The sequence below is a fragment of the Trachurus japonicus genome, chromosome 14, assembly GCF_045865225.1.
Source record: "Trachurus japonicus isolate A0001 chromosome 14, Traja_1.0".
Classification (NCBI taxonomy): Eukaryota; Metazoa; Chordata; class Actinopteri; order Carangiformes; family Carangidae; genus Trachurus; species Trachurus japonicus.
The window spans coordinates 9,167,618-9,181,649 of record NC_140920.1 but is presented as its reverse complement, the minus strand read 5'-3'; the positions used below and the strand labels follow the sequence as shown (position 1 = coordinate 9,181,649).

At 39.9% G+C, this 14,032-nt stretch overlaps 1 protein-coding gene across 1 annotated transcript; it reads right to left on the bottom strand.

Annotated features, from left to right (window-relative positions):
* Positions 1–986: 986 nt before the first annotated feature.
* On the bottom strand, positions 987–11,824 carry mogat2 (monoacylglycerol O-acyltransferase 2). The gene is made up of 6 exons (XM_085797339.1): positions 11,603–11,824; positions 10,486–10,664; positions 3,149–3,353; positions 2,853–3,027; positions 2,413–2,612; positions 987–1,550 (listed from the first exon to the last, which is right to left on the bottom strand). The coding sequence occupies exons 1-6, from the start codon at positions 11,691–11,693 to the stop codon at positions 1,396–1,398; spliced, it is 1,005 nt and encodes a 334-aa protein (XP_085653465.1). The 5' UTR covers positions 11,694–11,824; the 3' UTR covers positions 987–1,395.
* Between the last annotated feature and the right edge of the window lie 2,208 nt (positions 11,825–14,032).

The following is a 14,032-nucleotide window of genomic DNA, read 5'->3' as shown; positions in this document are numbered from 1 at the left end:
TGCATTTTGTTCTCTTTTAAGACAAAAAAACAAGATAAGATATGACAGAAAGGATTCAGTGAACACGGAGCCTTGATTCTTCTGTACTTTGACCTCCTCCTTCAAAAATAAGTCAATGATGTTGATACCATGACCTTACTCATAAACACAGAGTAGGAAGCTGAGACCAAACAGCCCAAACAGCTTGTGTCCAGAGAGCAGATACAGTATCAACTTGCCATATGAGAGATGTCCGTCGGATAACCATCAGTTTTGTCGTGTTATAATTGCAGCTTTGCTATATGTGAAAAGATATTAAATATAAAGTATATTATAAAAGTGACAAGTCTGTTCTAGTGCTATCCAGCTTGTGTCACCTTATAGTGATGTTTTCAAATATATATATATTTAAATATATAATTTCCCCAATTATTTCCCCTTTTTCATCACAGTACTTTTGCCACTGTACGTTTTTCCGTTAGTCAGCATATTTCTAAGCACACAACTTGTCCAGGCTGTGTTGAAAGCATCAGGGCATTGTCCAATCCGCCAGTCATTTCATTATGAAATATCAGAGCTTGGCATATGATATAAAAAAAAGTGTCTGCCAAAGTTCACAGACAGTCTTATCAGGGGAAACTGATCCAAAACCAGCCACTGTGCTGTAAAGGTGGAATTTAGAACTTATAAAACAATAAATGAGACACGTACTCAAATTTGAATGAGTTTGAACTACCTTTACTGTAATCACGGCTCAGGTGCAGCAGATGCATTTCAATTAAATGAAATAAAATAAAACAAAATAGATGAAATAAGAATTATTAAGTTAAATTATATATCTGTGACTGATGTGGAGATGCAGCTTAACTTTGGACAGAGCCAGGCTAGCTTATCTAACTGTCTCCAAACATACGTGACAGTTGTGTGCATTCTCAAACTGATTTCTTTTAATGTTTCCAAGGCCAAAATAGAGGAATAAAAGAAAGAAAATTCTGATGAGTTGAGAATATATGTTTATTTACCCCGTGTCTGGCATTTATGAAGATACCAAATACATCACTGTTACATTGAAAGAGTCTCAATATGATGTTGCAACCGAAATTCAACTTATGACTCTATTTGAGAAAGTGAGAGTCCTTGCACAAAATTCAAAACCCCAGGGAGATCGAATGAGGAAAACTGGACTTATGTCACCAATGTCCCTTTGGTACAGTTTCCCACACCGACCTAAAAAAAAACGACATCAGTCTGAATGAATACACAGGTCTCAAAGTGCACATTTGAACATTTACATTCATCTTTAATCAGGTGAAAGCAAATTCAGGTGTTCAGAACCAGAAAAAAAAAGAAAACTGTACTGCAGCACTAGATCTTTAGAAATAAATATGCATTCAAATCCTCCATCCTCAGTCCGGTCTAGACAAAGAGCAGGTGTGTGTCCTTGTCTACTCCATAGTTCTCTTTGTGCTCGTCAAACAGATTGCTGAGTTCATCCATGTACAGCTGGTGGAGGGCATCAAGCTCCTCAGCCGTTGGCTTCACGTTCCTCTCCACCCTGATTGGCCGGCCGACTGCAGAGAGGTGAAAAGGTGCAGGAGGACAACACACGCACAGTCAGTGTACTTAATGATCTTATCTGATCAATTTGGTCAGTTTGAAGCCATTTAAGGACTGTTTTATCTATTTAAAAAAAAGGGGGGGAACTGGCATACATTGGGGCACCATGCCAACCAGTTTCAGAAGGACACAGTTCAGTGAAAGTGTGTTTGCAGCAGATTGAGCCACATCTCTGTCTCTGTCTGCAAGACTGATAAGTCCTGCTCTTTATCACACGTGGTCGCTGAAACTCTCACCAACTTAGGGACATGAGATGTTCCCATCTAAATCAGTGGCTGGTTGGGAAATACATGAGCAGAGGTGCAGACACAATGTAAATCAGACCTAAAACAAAGCAGCTTAGTTGCTTTAAAGGGACAATGTGGAGTTTGTATTTGGTTATAAAAAAGTCTCATATTAATGTGGATGAATCTAAGTTACACAGACTTGTTAATGGGTCCATTTTCGATAAATATATCGTTTTGTCTTTATCGTTTTTTGTTATTATTATTAGTGGTGGAAATGCTCGGGAAACTTTCGGCTTCACGGACGCTGCCCGGCAGGTCATGGGAATAACGCCGCTGAATCGCCGTTTATTGTCCGAACTACGTCGGTATCTGATCGTCTTCGAACCTCCAACTTTCATCAATGAAAACATTCTTGGCAAATGTTTTCGCTTTCGTCCGTCTTTTGCCAGTCCAAGAATTTCACCGTGCGCGCGGAGGCTCATGGGAAATGTAGTGTGAAAACACTTCGTTAACCAAAACTCCTCGTTGTCCCTTTTAATATTGTAGGTGATGTTGCTTCATGTAGGCCACTGGTAAGGCTTTCACTCACCTACTGTATTGATGGGTTTTCTGTACGGCATCAAACCAAAGGAGTACTGGAAAATGCCACGTGCGTGGAAAAGAGGCAGGGAGATACCCATGATGCTTTGTAGTCGTTCCTGTATCCATCGAAGCCACGTTCCTCTCCGGTTATCCACTTGATCAAACACTTCATTCTCTCCAAAGGAGAACACAGGCACCAGATGGGCTCTAAAATAGTTTCAATCACAATATAATTAATTGATTATCACTCACTTTTTCAAACTTTCTGTGTTTTGCATCTGTTTCTCACTTGGAAATAATCTCATAACAGACTTCGTGCTTTCCCAGGAATTTCCATGTGAGCAGTTTGAATGAGCCTCTGTTTCAAGAGGCCACGCTCCAGCCACAAGAAACCTAAAATGAATAGATTGATGTTTGCTCATTTTCCTCAGGGCTCTCTGCTCTTACCCGTGCTCCATGGCCATTTTGATGAAGCCCTTCCTCTTAGCCAGCATCACATTGTAGGACCCAGGGTGGGCATCAAGGGCCTCTGGAGCCCCACCGACTGCTATTACGACAGCATTGCCGCCACCTTTTCGACGGAGCGGATAGCTGGCACTCTCTTTGTCTGAAGGAATCAGACCTGAAGTGTTGGAGAAGAACAGATCGAGTGATTAAGATGATAGACAGGGATCAAACTATGGTCCATAACCTTTGCATTGCATGTGGCTGAATGGAAGAGACTCAAGTGTTTGGGCTCAAACCTGCACACATGATGTAGTCTCTGAAGAAGGGAGCTCTGAACCAGAGGGGCAGCATGAGCATGTGGCTTTTGATGCCAGGAAACAGCTGTCTGAAGCCTGTAGTGTAGACGCAGAAGTTAGTAAAGGCTCCGGCCACCAGCACGCCATGCGGGTGGAAGCCTATGACGTAGTTGAGCCTGGGATCAAGGTCGGCTGTCTTCACCAACTGGGGAAAGAAAAAGAGAGAAGGTAGTGAAGATGAAAGCATTGACAATGGTGCATGAATAAAATAATATATTTCATTTCCTCCAGAAAGAGTTGACAGTGTTGCATTGTGGTGGCCAGCTTGGCTGCATCCCAAACATGTGCTCTGATATCACAGTTTCCACACTGTTGCCCTTTTGATCTGTTCCTTTTTCCCTGTCCATGTCCAGTTGGGACACTGCCCCAACACATCTAGGACCTTGAGCTGTGTGTGTGTAACTTGAAAATGAAACTCTACCCAATTAACTAGGTTGCCCAAAACAGCCTGTGGACTGATGTCTGTGTAAAGGACTCCTGTCTGGGAAAATCCAAAGGATGTGATCCCTGAGCTTGCTCCTAAATGCCTCGCCTCAACACCACTCACTCTGCTCCCCTACAGCACAGTGTGCAACACTCGCCAAAGTTCACCCCATGAATCTAGTGAAGCCCATCTGGCCGTATGGGAATGTGACTGACATCTGGGGTCATCAATTAGACTGAACATAGTCCAATAACAATATTACGCCTGATACATCCTATGTCAAGAAAACATTTCATTATTCAAACTTTCTATCCCATGGCACATGGTAGGAATGAAATTCTGTTTCTCAGGTCCTGTGTGGCGATAAAAAAAAAGCACATTAGTAATATTAAAATAAACTTAAACCTAAATTACTAGACCTGTCCCTACACTTGACGTTAAAGGGATAGCTCAACATTTTGGCAAATTGGCCCATTGCCATAATCCCTATAGTCATAGCAGTAGGTTTGTTACCTGTAATTGTCGGTGCAAACTATTCTTAGAACGGCGTAGCAGAGCCGCGAGCTGCTCAGAGCTACGCTATGGAGGCTCATGGGATTTCTTGGTTTCCAAACAACTACAACAACTACTGTACAACTACAACAACTACAAAATGCTGTTGTGGACAAGTTGCGACCTGCACATTCACCACGCTATGAGATAATAATGTAACGTTACGAGACTGAGTTGTTTTAGAGGTAAATTCATGCAAAACCGCTGATGCGCGTGCCTGTCGGGGGCCTCGAAAACAACTCTGTCTGGTAACGTTCTGTTATTATCTCATAGCATGGTGAATGTGCAGGTCACAACTTGTCCACCAGAGCGTTTTGGAGTTGTTGGATTGTATATTTGATGAGTTTGATGAGGGAAACCAAGAAATCCCATTAGCCTCCATAACGTAGCTCTGAGCAGCTCACGGCTCTGCTCCACCGTTCTAAAAATAGCTTGCACCGACAAATAAAGGTAACGAACCTACTACTATGACTATAGGGATTATGGCAATGGGCTAGTTTGCCAAAATGTTGAACTATCCCTTTAATGCTGTGAGATGGAGAGTTCAGTATGATCTAAAATACTTTGTAGACATACTAACATCTGAGAATTTCATGTCTTGTCATCAACCAATATGTCAGTGACTGCACCTGTACTGCAGCTGTACATCCATCCACTACACAGTGACACTCACATTTCTTTGATATGTATAGTATATATAGTAACATGTACACCCTTGATCTGTGCGTGGTTGTGTTGTTCTGTAATAACTGCAGAGTGAAATTCTCCCTTTACACAACACTTTATCGAATTCATCTGTTCCACTTGAACAGTTTCTTGAAAGTTAATCCTTGTTATGTTTATCTTAGGAACTTAGGAGTATTGATTTAATCATGTGTTCACCCATAAGGGTGAGGCGACCACAAAGCAACCCTTTGGGTCTTTCTAAAAGTCAAAATGAATTCAGCTGGTGTTGACATGTAAACTCCATTTGTTTGTTCCTGGGCATGAACTACCTGCTTTGATGATTGCGACTGTTTCTCAGGTGAAGATCTCTGTGTCGGGAAAGCCATTCAGAATTTGAATTAATCAGTGGGGAATGAGTAACATTTCTCTGTGTGGTTAGAAATAATGGCTCTTGATCACACATTGTAAATGACTGACTGAGATATCGCAGTGTTTACATGTCTTCATTGACCAGGACAGAAGAGGAGGTAGTGGGAGACACCACAGGCCACTGTCAAGGGTAAAGAGTCATTTGTCGTGTGTTATTGTTTGTTTTGTAGCACAGGCGAGCATTGTGCCCTCTGTGAAAAACAAATCTGTCCCTTTAACTCTTTGTATCTATGTGAGATTAGTGTTTCAAGGCCACATTGCTCTTTGGGCCGTATTCACACCTATTATCTGGGTCCATGTTATCTGCTCAGAGACAAGAGTATTTCCTACACTTTGATTTTTTTCCCCCTTCATCTTTTGTTATTTTTTTCTTCTCTCCTCTGTTTTACAAAAGTCAGACAACAGTCAGTCATCAACACTGACACAGTAGCTACTGAAAATTTCCTTTCCATTTTTCAAATCTGTAGTGTTTCTGCTGTTTAATCAAGTTGTGATATTGGACCTTTGCAAAGCTGTTATACTGTTTTTGTCCACACAAAATTGTTTGTATTGTGGTGTTCCTGTAGCCGCAGGCCCACAGGTCACAAAGTTAATCATTGGCTCAAGGTCCCCTTTTAAAAACAAAGTTTTGCTATTGTCCCCACCAAGGACTTTGGTTTTCATCAATAAGGTTTGGAGGACCAAAGGTCCAAGGAGCAAGTTTTGGTGTAGATCCACACTTTTTCAAGAAATTCCTCCTGTAGCATTGTGTTTTTGATTGATTGATTTTTTTGCACTTGTTAAATGGAAGCCTATGTGGCCAATTCATGTTTTGCTTTGGAAAAAATAGTGAGCATTTTGGGTTAATGGGCTTACTTTTGTCAACAGCCAGGAGATGGTTAGCATGACGTGACTGGACTGGAGACAGAGGGAAATGACTCAGCTCTGTCGAGATATTGTTAATCAATTTATCAGCATCTCTGAAAACTCACTAACGGATATCTTTGTTTGTTTAATTTGGTGAAATTGGGTTTTTACAGAAGGGTTATGTGCTGGGTATTTCTTGACTGAGCTAGTCTGGTCATTATGCTCGTCATCAACAGACTGTTTCATCAACACATATTGATCCTCTCACCAATCAAATCAAAAGTTCAAACTTCCACAGTGTTGGAACATAGTGCATCTACATTAGATTTTATTTAGATTTCTATTTCTTGGAACATTTACAGTACGTTTCCTCAAGCTCTGTTGTCATGAGTCTGACTCGTTTTATTATATAAGGTCTTGTAATTCCTTGGAAATTTCAGCCCATCAGCATGACGTCTCTATCCCAGAATACATTCTGCAGCAGATCCAGCTGATTAATAAGATTTCACTTGTGCTGTAGGTTGTGGATGTGCTTCATGAGAGCTTTCGTTTCGTATGAATCTGTATCATCTTCCCCTTCAAAATGCATTTGTTTCTTCTCTCAAAATTCCAGTGACCACACATCAGATGGTGTCTGACCTGATGACGGTGTCATTAGAAACGGTCGGAAAAGAATGAAAGAAACAAGTTAGACTCTCTGAAGTACACTGCTTCTCTTCAACCTTACATTGACTCTTTGTCTCAGAGGTAATGAGGCATACAGTCAGATGATGTTGTGAGATGATTCGCTCTGAACGGGTCGGGTTTTGAAACACAGATTTTATGATTTTTAAGATCTGAGACAGAAAAGTAGATGCAGTGTTTTACCGTCTCATATACATTTGAACATTTCTCTCACGAAGAAACTGACAAAATGTTGATATATGATCCCTATATGTTTTGTTTTCTGGCAAGATTATCACTTAGAGATTATAGGCATTATCACTATTAGTATTATGGTAATTCTACAACCTCTATTATCACTTCTGTGCTTGTCTTCCCCTGGTTTTTATTATTATATGGTTCTGCTTTTACAGTACTTATTGCAGTCTTATCTTACCTTTTCTCTGCTTTTATTTTTCATTTTATTACTCGGATTTTCCCTGCAGATGCTGTAGTTGGTGATAAAGCAATATTTTTTACAGTACATAAATAGAATATAACAACAGTGAAATTGATATTTATGTCAAACATAAACGTGTAAATATAAAACTGAATTAAGAATAGGAATCTGATCACCTCAGGGAGTTTTATGAAACAAGCCAATATGAATTAGGTGTTGTGTTATGTGTTATCATTTATGGCTTTGAAGGCAAGTTCATGTAAACAGAGGCTTGACCCAGTAAATACTCAGAAATACAAATAGGCCTAAAATATATATGATGGAGCACCTGGTTTTGAATTAAACATTATAAAGTTGCAGGATGTGACTTTTTGTGGAAAACGAAAAAAAAAAAGATTATTCACTTGAAATTTTCTCTTAAAAATTTTAGATGATGGACATTAGGAAATACACACACAATATAGTTGTCTAATAAAAACACTTAATGTTTTGTAGCACTGCTAAAATAATGCATGCTGCGTTGTTTTTGAACCTATGTTGTTGTTGTTGCTCAGTCTTATCAGCTCAGTCCAAAGTATAAATCTCCACCAAGGGCAAGAAGCGGAGCCATGCATGTAAAGTGGTGGATGTTGTCGACAGATGTTCTCTTCAATGCAAAGTGAAGTAATTTCTACTTATCATTCAAAGGCAACATCAAAAAACTGTTGATAGTTTAGTTTTTACATAAAATACCAGGATTTTTAACAGCAAATCGAGGACATGTACTGTACCACTCAGGTGCAACCACAAGAGGGACACAGTGGGCTGTGAGAGGGAACGATGGCCTGTGTGTTCAGTCCTACTCCATAAGCATCATTCATGTCTGCATACCTGACTCTCACATATCAAAAAACCACCTCAACAAAGCAGCTATGTTTCAAATGAACCTGTGTGGTGTTAATAATCAATTATCTGTACTGTAGGCTACCTATCTCAGATCACTGGATAATGTGTGTGTCTGTGTAAGCAGCAGCCCGCAGCAGACGTGACACATTCACTTGATTTATATCATTTCTTTTCATGTTGAAGCTGGAATGGGTGTTTTTCGGCACGGCGGTGAGAGTTCACGGTTTGTAGACACGTCTGTGGCTAATGGGTTATACTGTAGCTACATTTTGCTGTTGGAAATAACAGCCTTCTGTATTTCCTCTCTGACAGTGCCTCTGAACACTGGAATATTTCTGGTTAGCAGCTGCATCTGGTGAGCAGCCAAAGCAAATCTGTTGAAAATCACTAGGAGGTCATTGATTTGCTGATTAAAGAAGTTATTTGACTTTTTGTTTACTGCACTCTTTCACTTTCTTGCCAGATGTCATGCAAGAAGACAAAAGCCAATCTCATATCTGTCCACTAAATATAAACATGGAGCCAGGAGACAGTTGTCTTAGATTATTAATTATTATTATTATTATTATTATTAAAATATACTCAGTTCCGGTAATATAACTTTTTTTTTTGCTTTATGATTGGTTGTGTGCCAGATTACTTATTTATATGAATCTACCCTGAGGTTTCCAGGTCATTTTGGGAAGTTACTGCTTCAAGTAAAGGTCCAGTACATACTATAAGCCCCCCAAAAAACTGCAACAACCCCAACATAACCAGTTGTTTGCCCTTATGTTAAACTAAGCCGTGTCTCCCCAGCTTTGAAAATAACAGACAGGTATCTAACGTCTAACTTTCAGCAAAAATTGTTTGTTTTGGGGATGTCTTTTCAGTGTCAAACCATATTTAGTAATAGCCTACTGTATGTATTACAACATATTCTTGATTCTATTATAATTCACATACTCTGTATTTAGTGTGCACCTAAAATTATTCCTATCTAGTATAGTATTTCTATATTGGTCCCTAAAATTGAGTCAAACTGAAGACATGTCCTACAGTACAGAGTCTAATCGGACAACAAAACATTGGGCCTCATTCACGAACCGTTCTTAAGAACAAATTAGTTCTTAAGTCCTACTTACGAAGTTTTTACGAAGATTGTGGCATTCATGAATGTTTTCTTATCCAGAATTTGTTCTTAACTAAGAACAAAATCTACGAACAGTCAGGAGTATACTTACGCACTTTTAAGTGCTGAGACTTCTGCAAAAATAACCGATTATAGTGTTTTCTTTTGTTCTGCAGTTGTATGATGATTTGAATAAGAATTATTTTCTTATCTTTTATGATGTTTTTAATAATTATATATTAATAATAATAATTGACAAATCATTGCAGTTTCTTAAAAAAAACATTATAGACACTTAATTCATATCAGTTTTTTTTTTTTTTAAGTGTTCACACTACACACAACTGTTTTTTTTTTTTTTTTAAATATATGATAATATGATGATATTTATGATGGCACACGTGAGAGTGTGGTCTCTCTGATAACAACCCGAAGAGCTGCATCCACTGCTGGCTACTAAATATAGCCTAAATATAAATATAAATATAAAAATATAAACTAAATATAAGCCTTTTGTTTGTTTCTTAGTTTAATTCCTGCCACAGTAGCGCCACTTCACTACTAAAGTTATTTTTATGTTTGGAGTCTGGTGCTCCCTCCCAGATTTTCATTTGAGCATTTCAACTTTCTTTCTCACTTCACCTTCTCTGCTCAGTGCCTGTGGGTTCTGTGTGCACACGGCCCTGCAGTCTCATGCCCTTTTACGGGCATTGATGGGGCGGTTACCTATGCTAATCCTATGTTAATTAGACTCACCTGGCACACGCCCTCAACTTACGAGGAGATGGCATTCATCAAGTAGGAACACAGCTGCGAACAATTCTGAGGCTTACGAACGCGTTGATGAATCTGACGTAGGGTTTTCTTAAGGAACCTCTTAAGAACAACTTAAGAAAGAATCTAAGAAGGTTCTTAAGAAGATATTGGTGAATGAGGCCCATTGTCTCTATGATTTAGGGTTGGCTGTGTACGTATACAGGATTATACAGGCAGCAGAGGGGTGTCATCCTTCAGTGGTCCATTCCCTGCCAAGGACAGAGATAAGGGCGACTGCTCGTATGTAGCTAGAGATCAAAGATTAGATAAAACGAAAGGGGAGAGTGAGATGTTCTGATGTCCTTCTCTCTGACCTGCAGAGGTAAATCCATGCAGCCCCACCTCACATGGACTTTTAGTGCTACTTAATGTGACAGACAGTGATGTACAGGTACAGTAGAGACTGAAATGTGGGTCCTATATAATACACATCAACTGTCTCTTACCTTGACGGGGAAGTAATCCCGCATGTAATCCCAAAATTTAAGGCCACACATATATGGCACCCGGCGGCCTCCGCGTGCTGGGGTGTCATAGTCATAGAACCACCAGACGGCGTACAGAGCGCTGATCAGCCAGAAGCGGGTGAACAGAAGGTAGAAGAACAGGAAGATGCAAGTGGGTGCTGAGGAAAGAAAGAATCAGTGTGTATAGTGAGATGGAAACAAATTCACCGTAAATCAACCCATTACATAACTGTCCGTTCTGTTCTAAGCAATAAACTCTTTATGAATGGTTTCTGTAGAAGAACATCATGCATTTTTATGAATGACATCGGCATCAGCGCTGCATCATACCGCTCAGCTCTGATGGAGATTACATCAAAATGGTTTTGGTGGTCACTGACAACAACAGACCCATGCAACGAGAGGGAGGATGCGCATGTATGATGTCAGTACAATTTAATATTTCACCATGGCTGATGTTTCTATGTGGCTGCAGGCTCATCAGTTGTTCAAGGTACGTACTGTACACACACAGCATTCAGCATTCAGCCGCCAAAAAGTACAACATCTAAACGTTAAATAATCATTACTGTCTTGGAATAGCCTGGATGCTAGTAATGATAATATCTGTAGAAACAAAAAAAAATCTAAATTGTTTTGTTTTTTTAAGTAGAATGTATTGGCTCTAAGGTCAGAGGTCAAGTCCTGAATCAATATCTAGCTCAGAGACGTTTGTTATTGAGCTGGACGTCCCTGTAGTAGATTTGCCTGCTGTCCATTATTAGTTGAGGTGAGGTGAGGTGAGAGTGGCTAAAAACACAGTACAGCAGAATCACTGGGGGTGATTTACAGCACAGGTTTCAATGTCAATGACACTTCCTTGTGAAGTACTTGTGTCATGATATAGTTCCAGCCATGACAGGCCGATTGCAGAGGACACACCTCCCATCGAGGTGAATCAGCTATAGCACCTTACCTGAACAGCAACAAATAGGCCACAGCGACCACACAAAATAGTAAATGTACAATACTGCACTGAACTTTACAGCCAACATGTTTAAACAGCAACAGTACAAGACCTGCACTTTCCTCAACAGCGTCATCCTACAGTACTCACCCAGGCCGAGGAAGGAGAAGACCCACTGCAGCACCGTGGCGGTTTGAAGCCTCCTGTTGAGGGGAACGTCCAGGGGGGCGAAATCAACCATGTTTCCTTTTCCCCCAAGTTCAGAGAGAAAACCCGAGGCGCTTGCAGCCAGCGGCCGAGGAGAAGAGCAAGTGAACTGCAGGTCCAAAGTCTCACGTCTCCACGATCACCTCTGACTGACAGGCTTATCTCTGCAACTTGAGTGTAGGGTTTGATTTGTCAGTTCATATCTGCCTCATCAGACTTTTGACCCTGCAAAGGAAGAAGGTGAAACTGCTGAAACTCACAGTTAAGCAAGTACTGTATGGGTTGTAAGACATGCAAAGCAACATGCAGCATGGAAGTCAGTGGGAAAGAGAGAGTTGTCAAAGCCTTTTTCTGCTCTTTATCTTTCTTCCCTACACTGAAGCAGTCAGTGGTTTGCATGATGACTGTGAAATATGTTGGTCTTTAAACTCGTTAAGGCAGCCCCATCTGGTTGAGCAATCATGTAACTACATCTCACTGTGATAAAACAGAGTGATAAAGGTCCTTTGTAGAAGTTTAACACCTTCTTCCTCCTCAGCACTATCAGCGTTGCATGAAAGACTTATTTTATTTTGGATATTTCTTATTTGGATTTTGATTATTTATATATAAGGAAAGGACTACTGTAGCTTTATGTGGCCCTCTAGCCAATAACCTAAATGTTTGCACAATGCACTGGGAGATTGAAAGGGTTATCCGAGGTGTTGATGAGGGAAACGAAGATAACAGGAGATAGTGGAGGCGTCGTTCATCTATTGCATCACACATCAACACACAACACTGAGACAGACTCCCAGGAGAATATCATCCCATCCCTTCTCGCTCTTGTTATCTTCTATTTTTTCTGTCTTTCTCTTGAGTTAAACTGACATCTGCCATTGACAATGGGTTGATTGCCACTCTATTACAGTTTTCCCTTTGATTACATCTCCATAAATTATTCATTTATTCAGGTTCCCCTGGCCTAATTGTCTCATTAACACTTTGATCTTCAACAACGTTAATGTTTTACCTGCAGCCAATGACAAACAATACAGTGAATAGTTAAATAAAAAGGAAATATCAGCTTAAAAACTATTATTGCTCCTAAAAATGAGCCAACCACCTCCATTATGAAAACTCATGTGTTTGGAGCTGGTAATTTCAGTCTAATAAATTGTAGTCCAATGAAACAGCCCCCAGGGTGTGTAAATGTCTTGGCATTATTCATGTGTTCATGCTCTTTGCCGTCTCAGTCTGCCAGTCTTTGTTACAAAGGCTGTTTTGCATGAATCATGAGCCAACATTTTACAGTGCAGACATATAGGCTATGCCATTTAAAAACAATTGCTACTAGTTATATCAACAATAAATATATATCTAACGAAAAAATCCATTAGTGGGTGGCAAATTATCACTGTAACATTTCTATATCCATAATAATTTTTATGTTATTATGCCAATTTAAAAAACAAGTTTATCTATTTTATAGTTTATATTAATTTATAAGGCAAACCGTTTCTCATTTTGTTTTAACCAATGTCAACAAACATCTGAGTGGTGGGAGAAAAAGCCAAGTGATGGTTGGACCAAACCTCCCTCCTCCTCCTCCTGCACCGGTACGCTGCGTGCGTAAAGACACACCGTTTTACGTCAAGTTCGACGTGTTTAGCCGCCTCATAACGGAAATCATTGTTATTCAACCTTCAAAAATCAAAGCACCAGGCCGAGATGAGTCCTAATGCCACATAAGAGACAAATTAGGACCATAGAGGAAAAAAAACATGTGGAAAAACAGGATAACAACTCCACCATAGAGAGAATGTAGGAGGATTCCCTGAAGGATTGGATAACATGAACATCATTTGGACTATTTCACTATGACCTGTTTATTTAGAAATTTTGGGCTGACACTTATAACGAAACTAATAATCGTGAGCTTCAATCTGCAATGGAGGTCAAACACTTGGATGATCCTACATCCTATTTTCAGGTTCCTCCGTTTGTCTTCTTTCATTTTCTTTTATTTGCTCTTGCTTTTTTTTTTTTTTTTTTTTTAAAGTATATTTTTTTGGCTTTTCATGCCTTTATTCGATAGGACAGTTGAGAGTGTGACAGGAAACGGGAGGCAGAGATGGGGGGAATGACATGCAGGATAGGGCCGTCCGACGCGGGACTCGAACCGGGGCCACCTGCAGCGAGGACTATAGCCTCAACACATGGGGCGGGTGCTCTACCAACTGAGCTAAACACCGCCCCATTTGCTCTTGCTTTTAACTCTGTTTTTAGTGTTCTGTTTGTTTTTATTCTGTCTTATGCTTCTTTTTTTTAAATGTTTTGTCTTTATGTAAAGCACATTGAGTTGCCTTGGTATGAAATGCGCTATATAAATAA

Excerpts from the sequence above, each read along its gene's own strand:
- mogat2 (XM_085797339.1), bottom strand. The coding sequence starts at position 11,693 with ATGGTTGATTTCGCCCCCCTGGACGTTCCCCTCAACAGGAGGCTTCAA. Across the intron at positions 10,665-11,602 it reads CTTCTCCTTCCTCGGCCTGG|CACCCACTTGCATCTTCCTG; the intron begins GTGAGTACTGTA and ends TTCTTTCCTCAG. Across the intron at positions 2,613-2,852 it reads AAAATGGCCATGGAGCACGG|AGCCCATCTGGTGCCTGTGT; the intron begins GTAAGAGCAGAG and ends AAACTATTTTAG.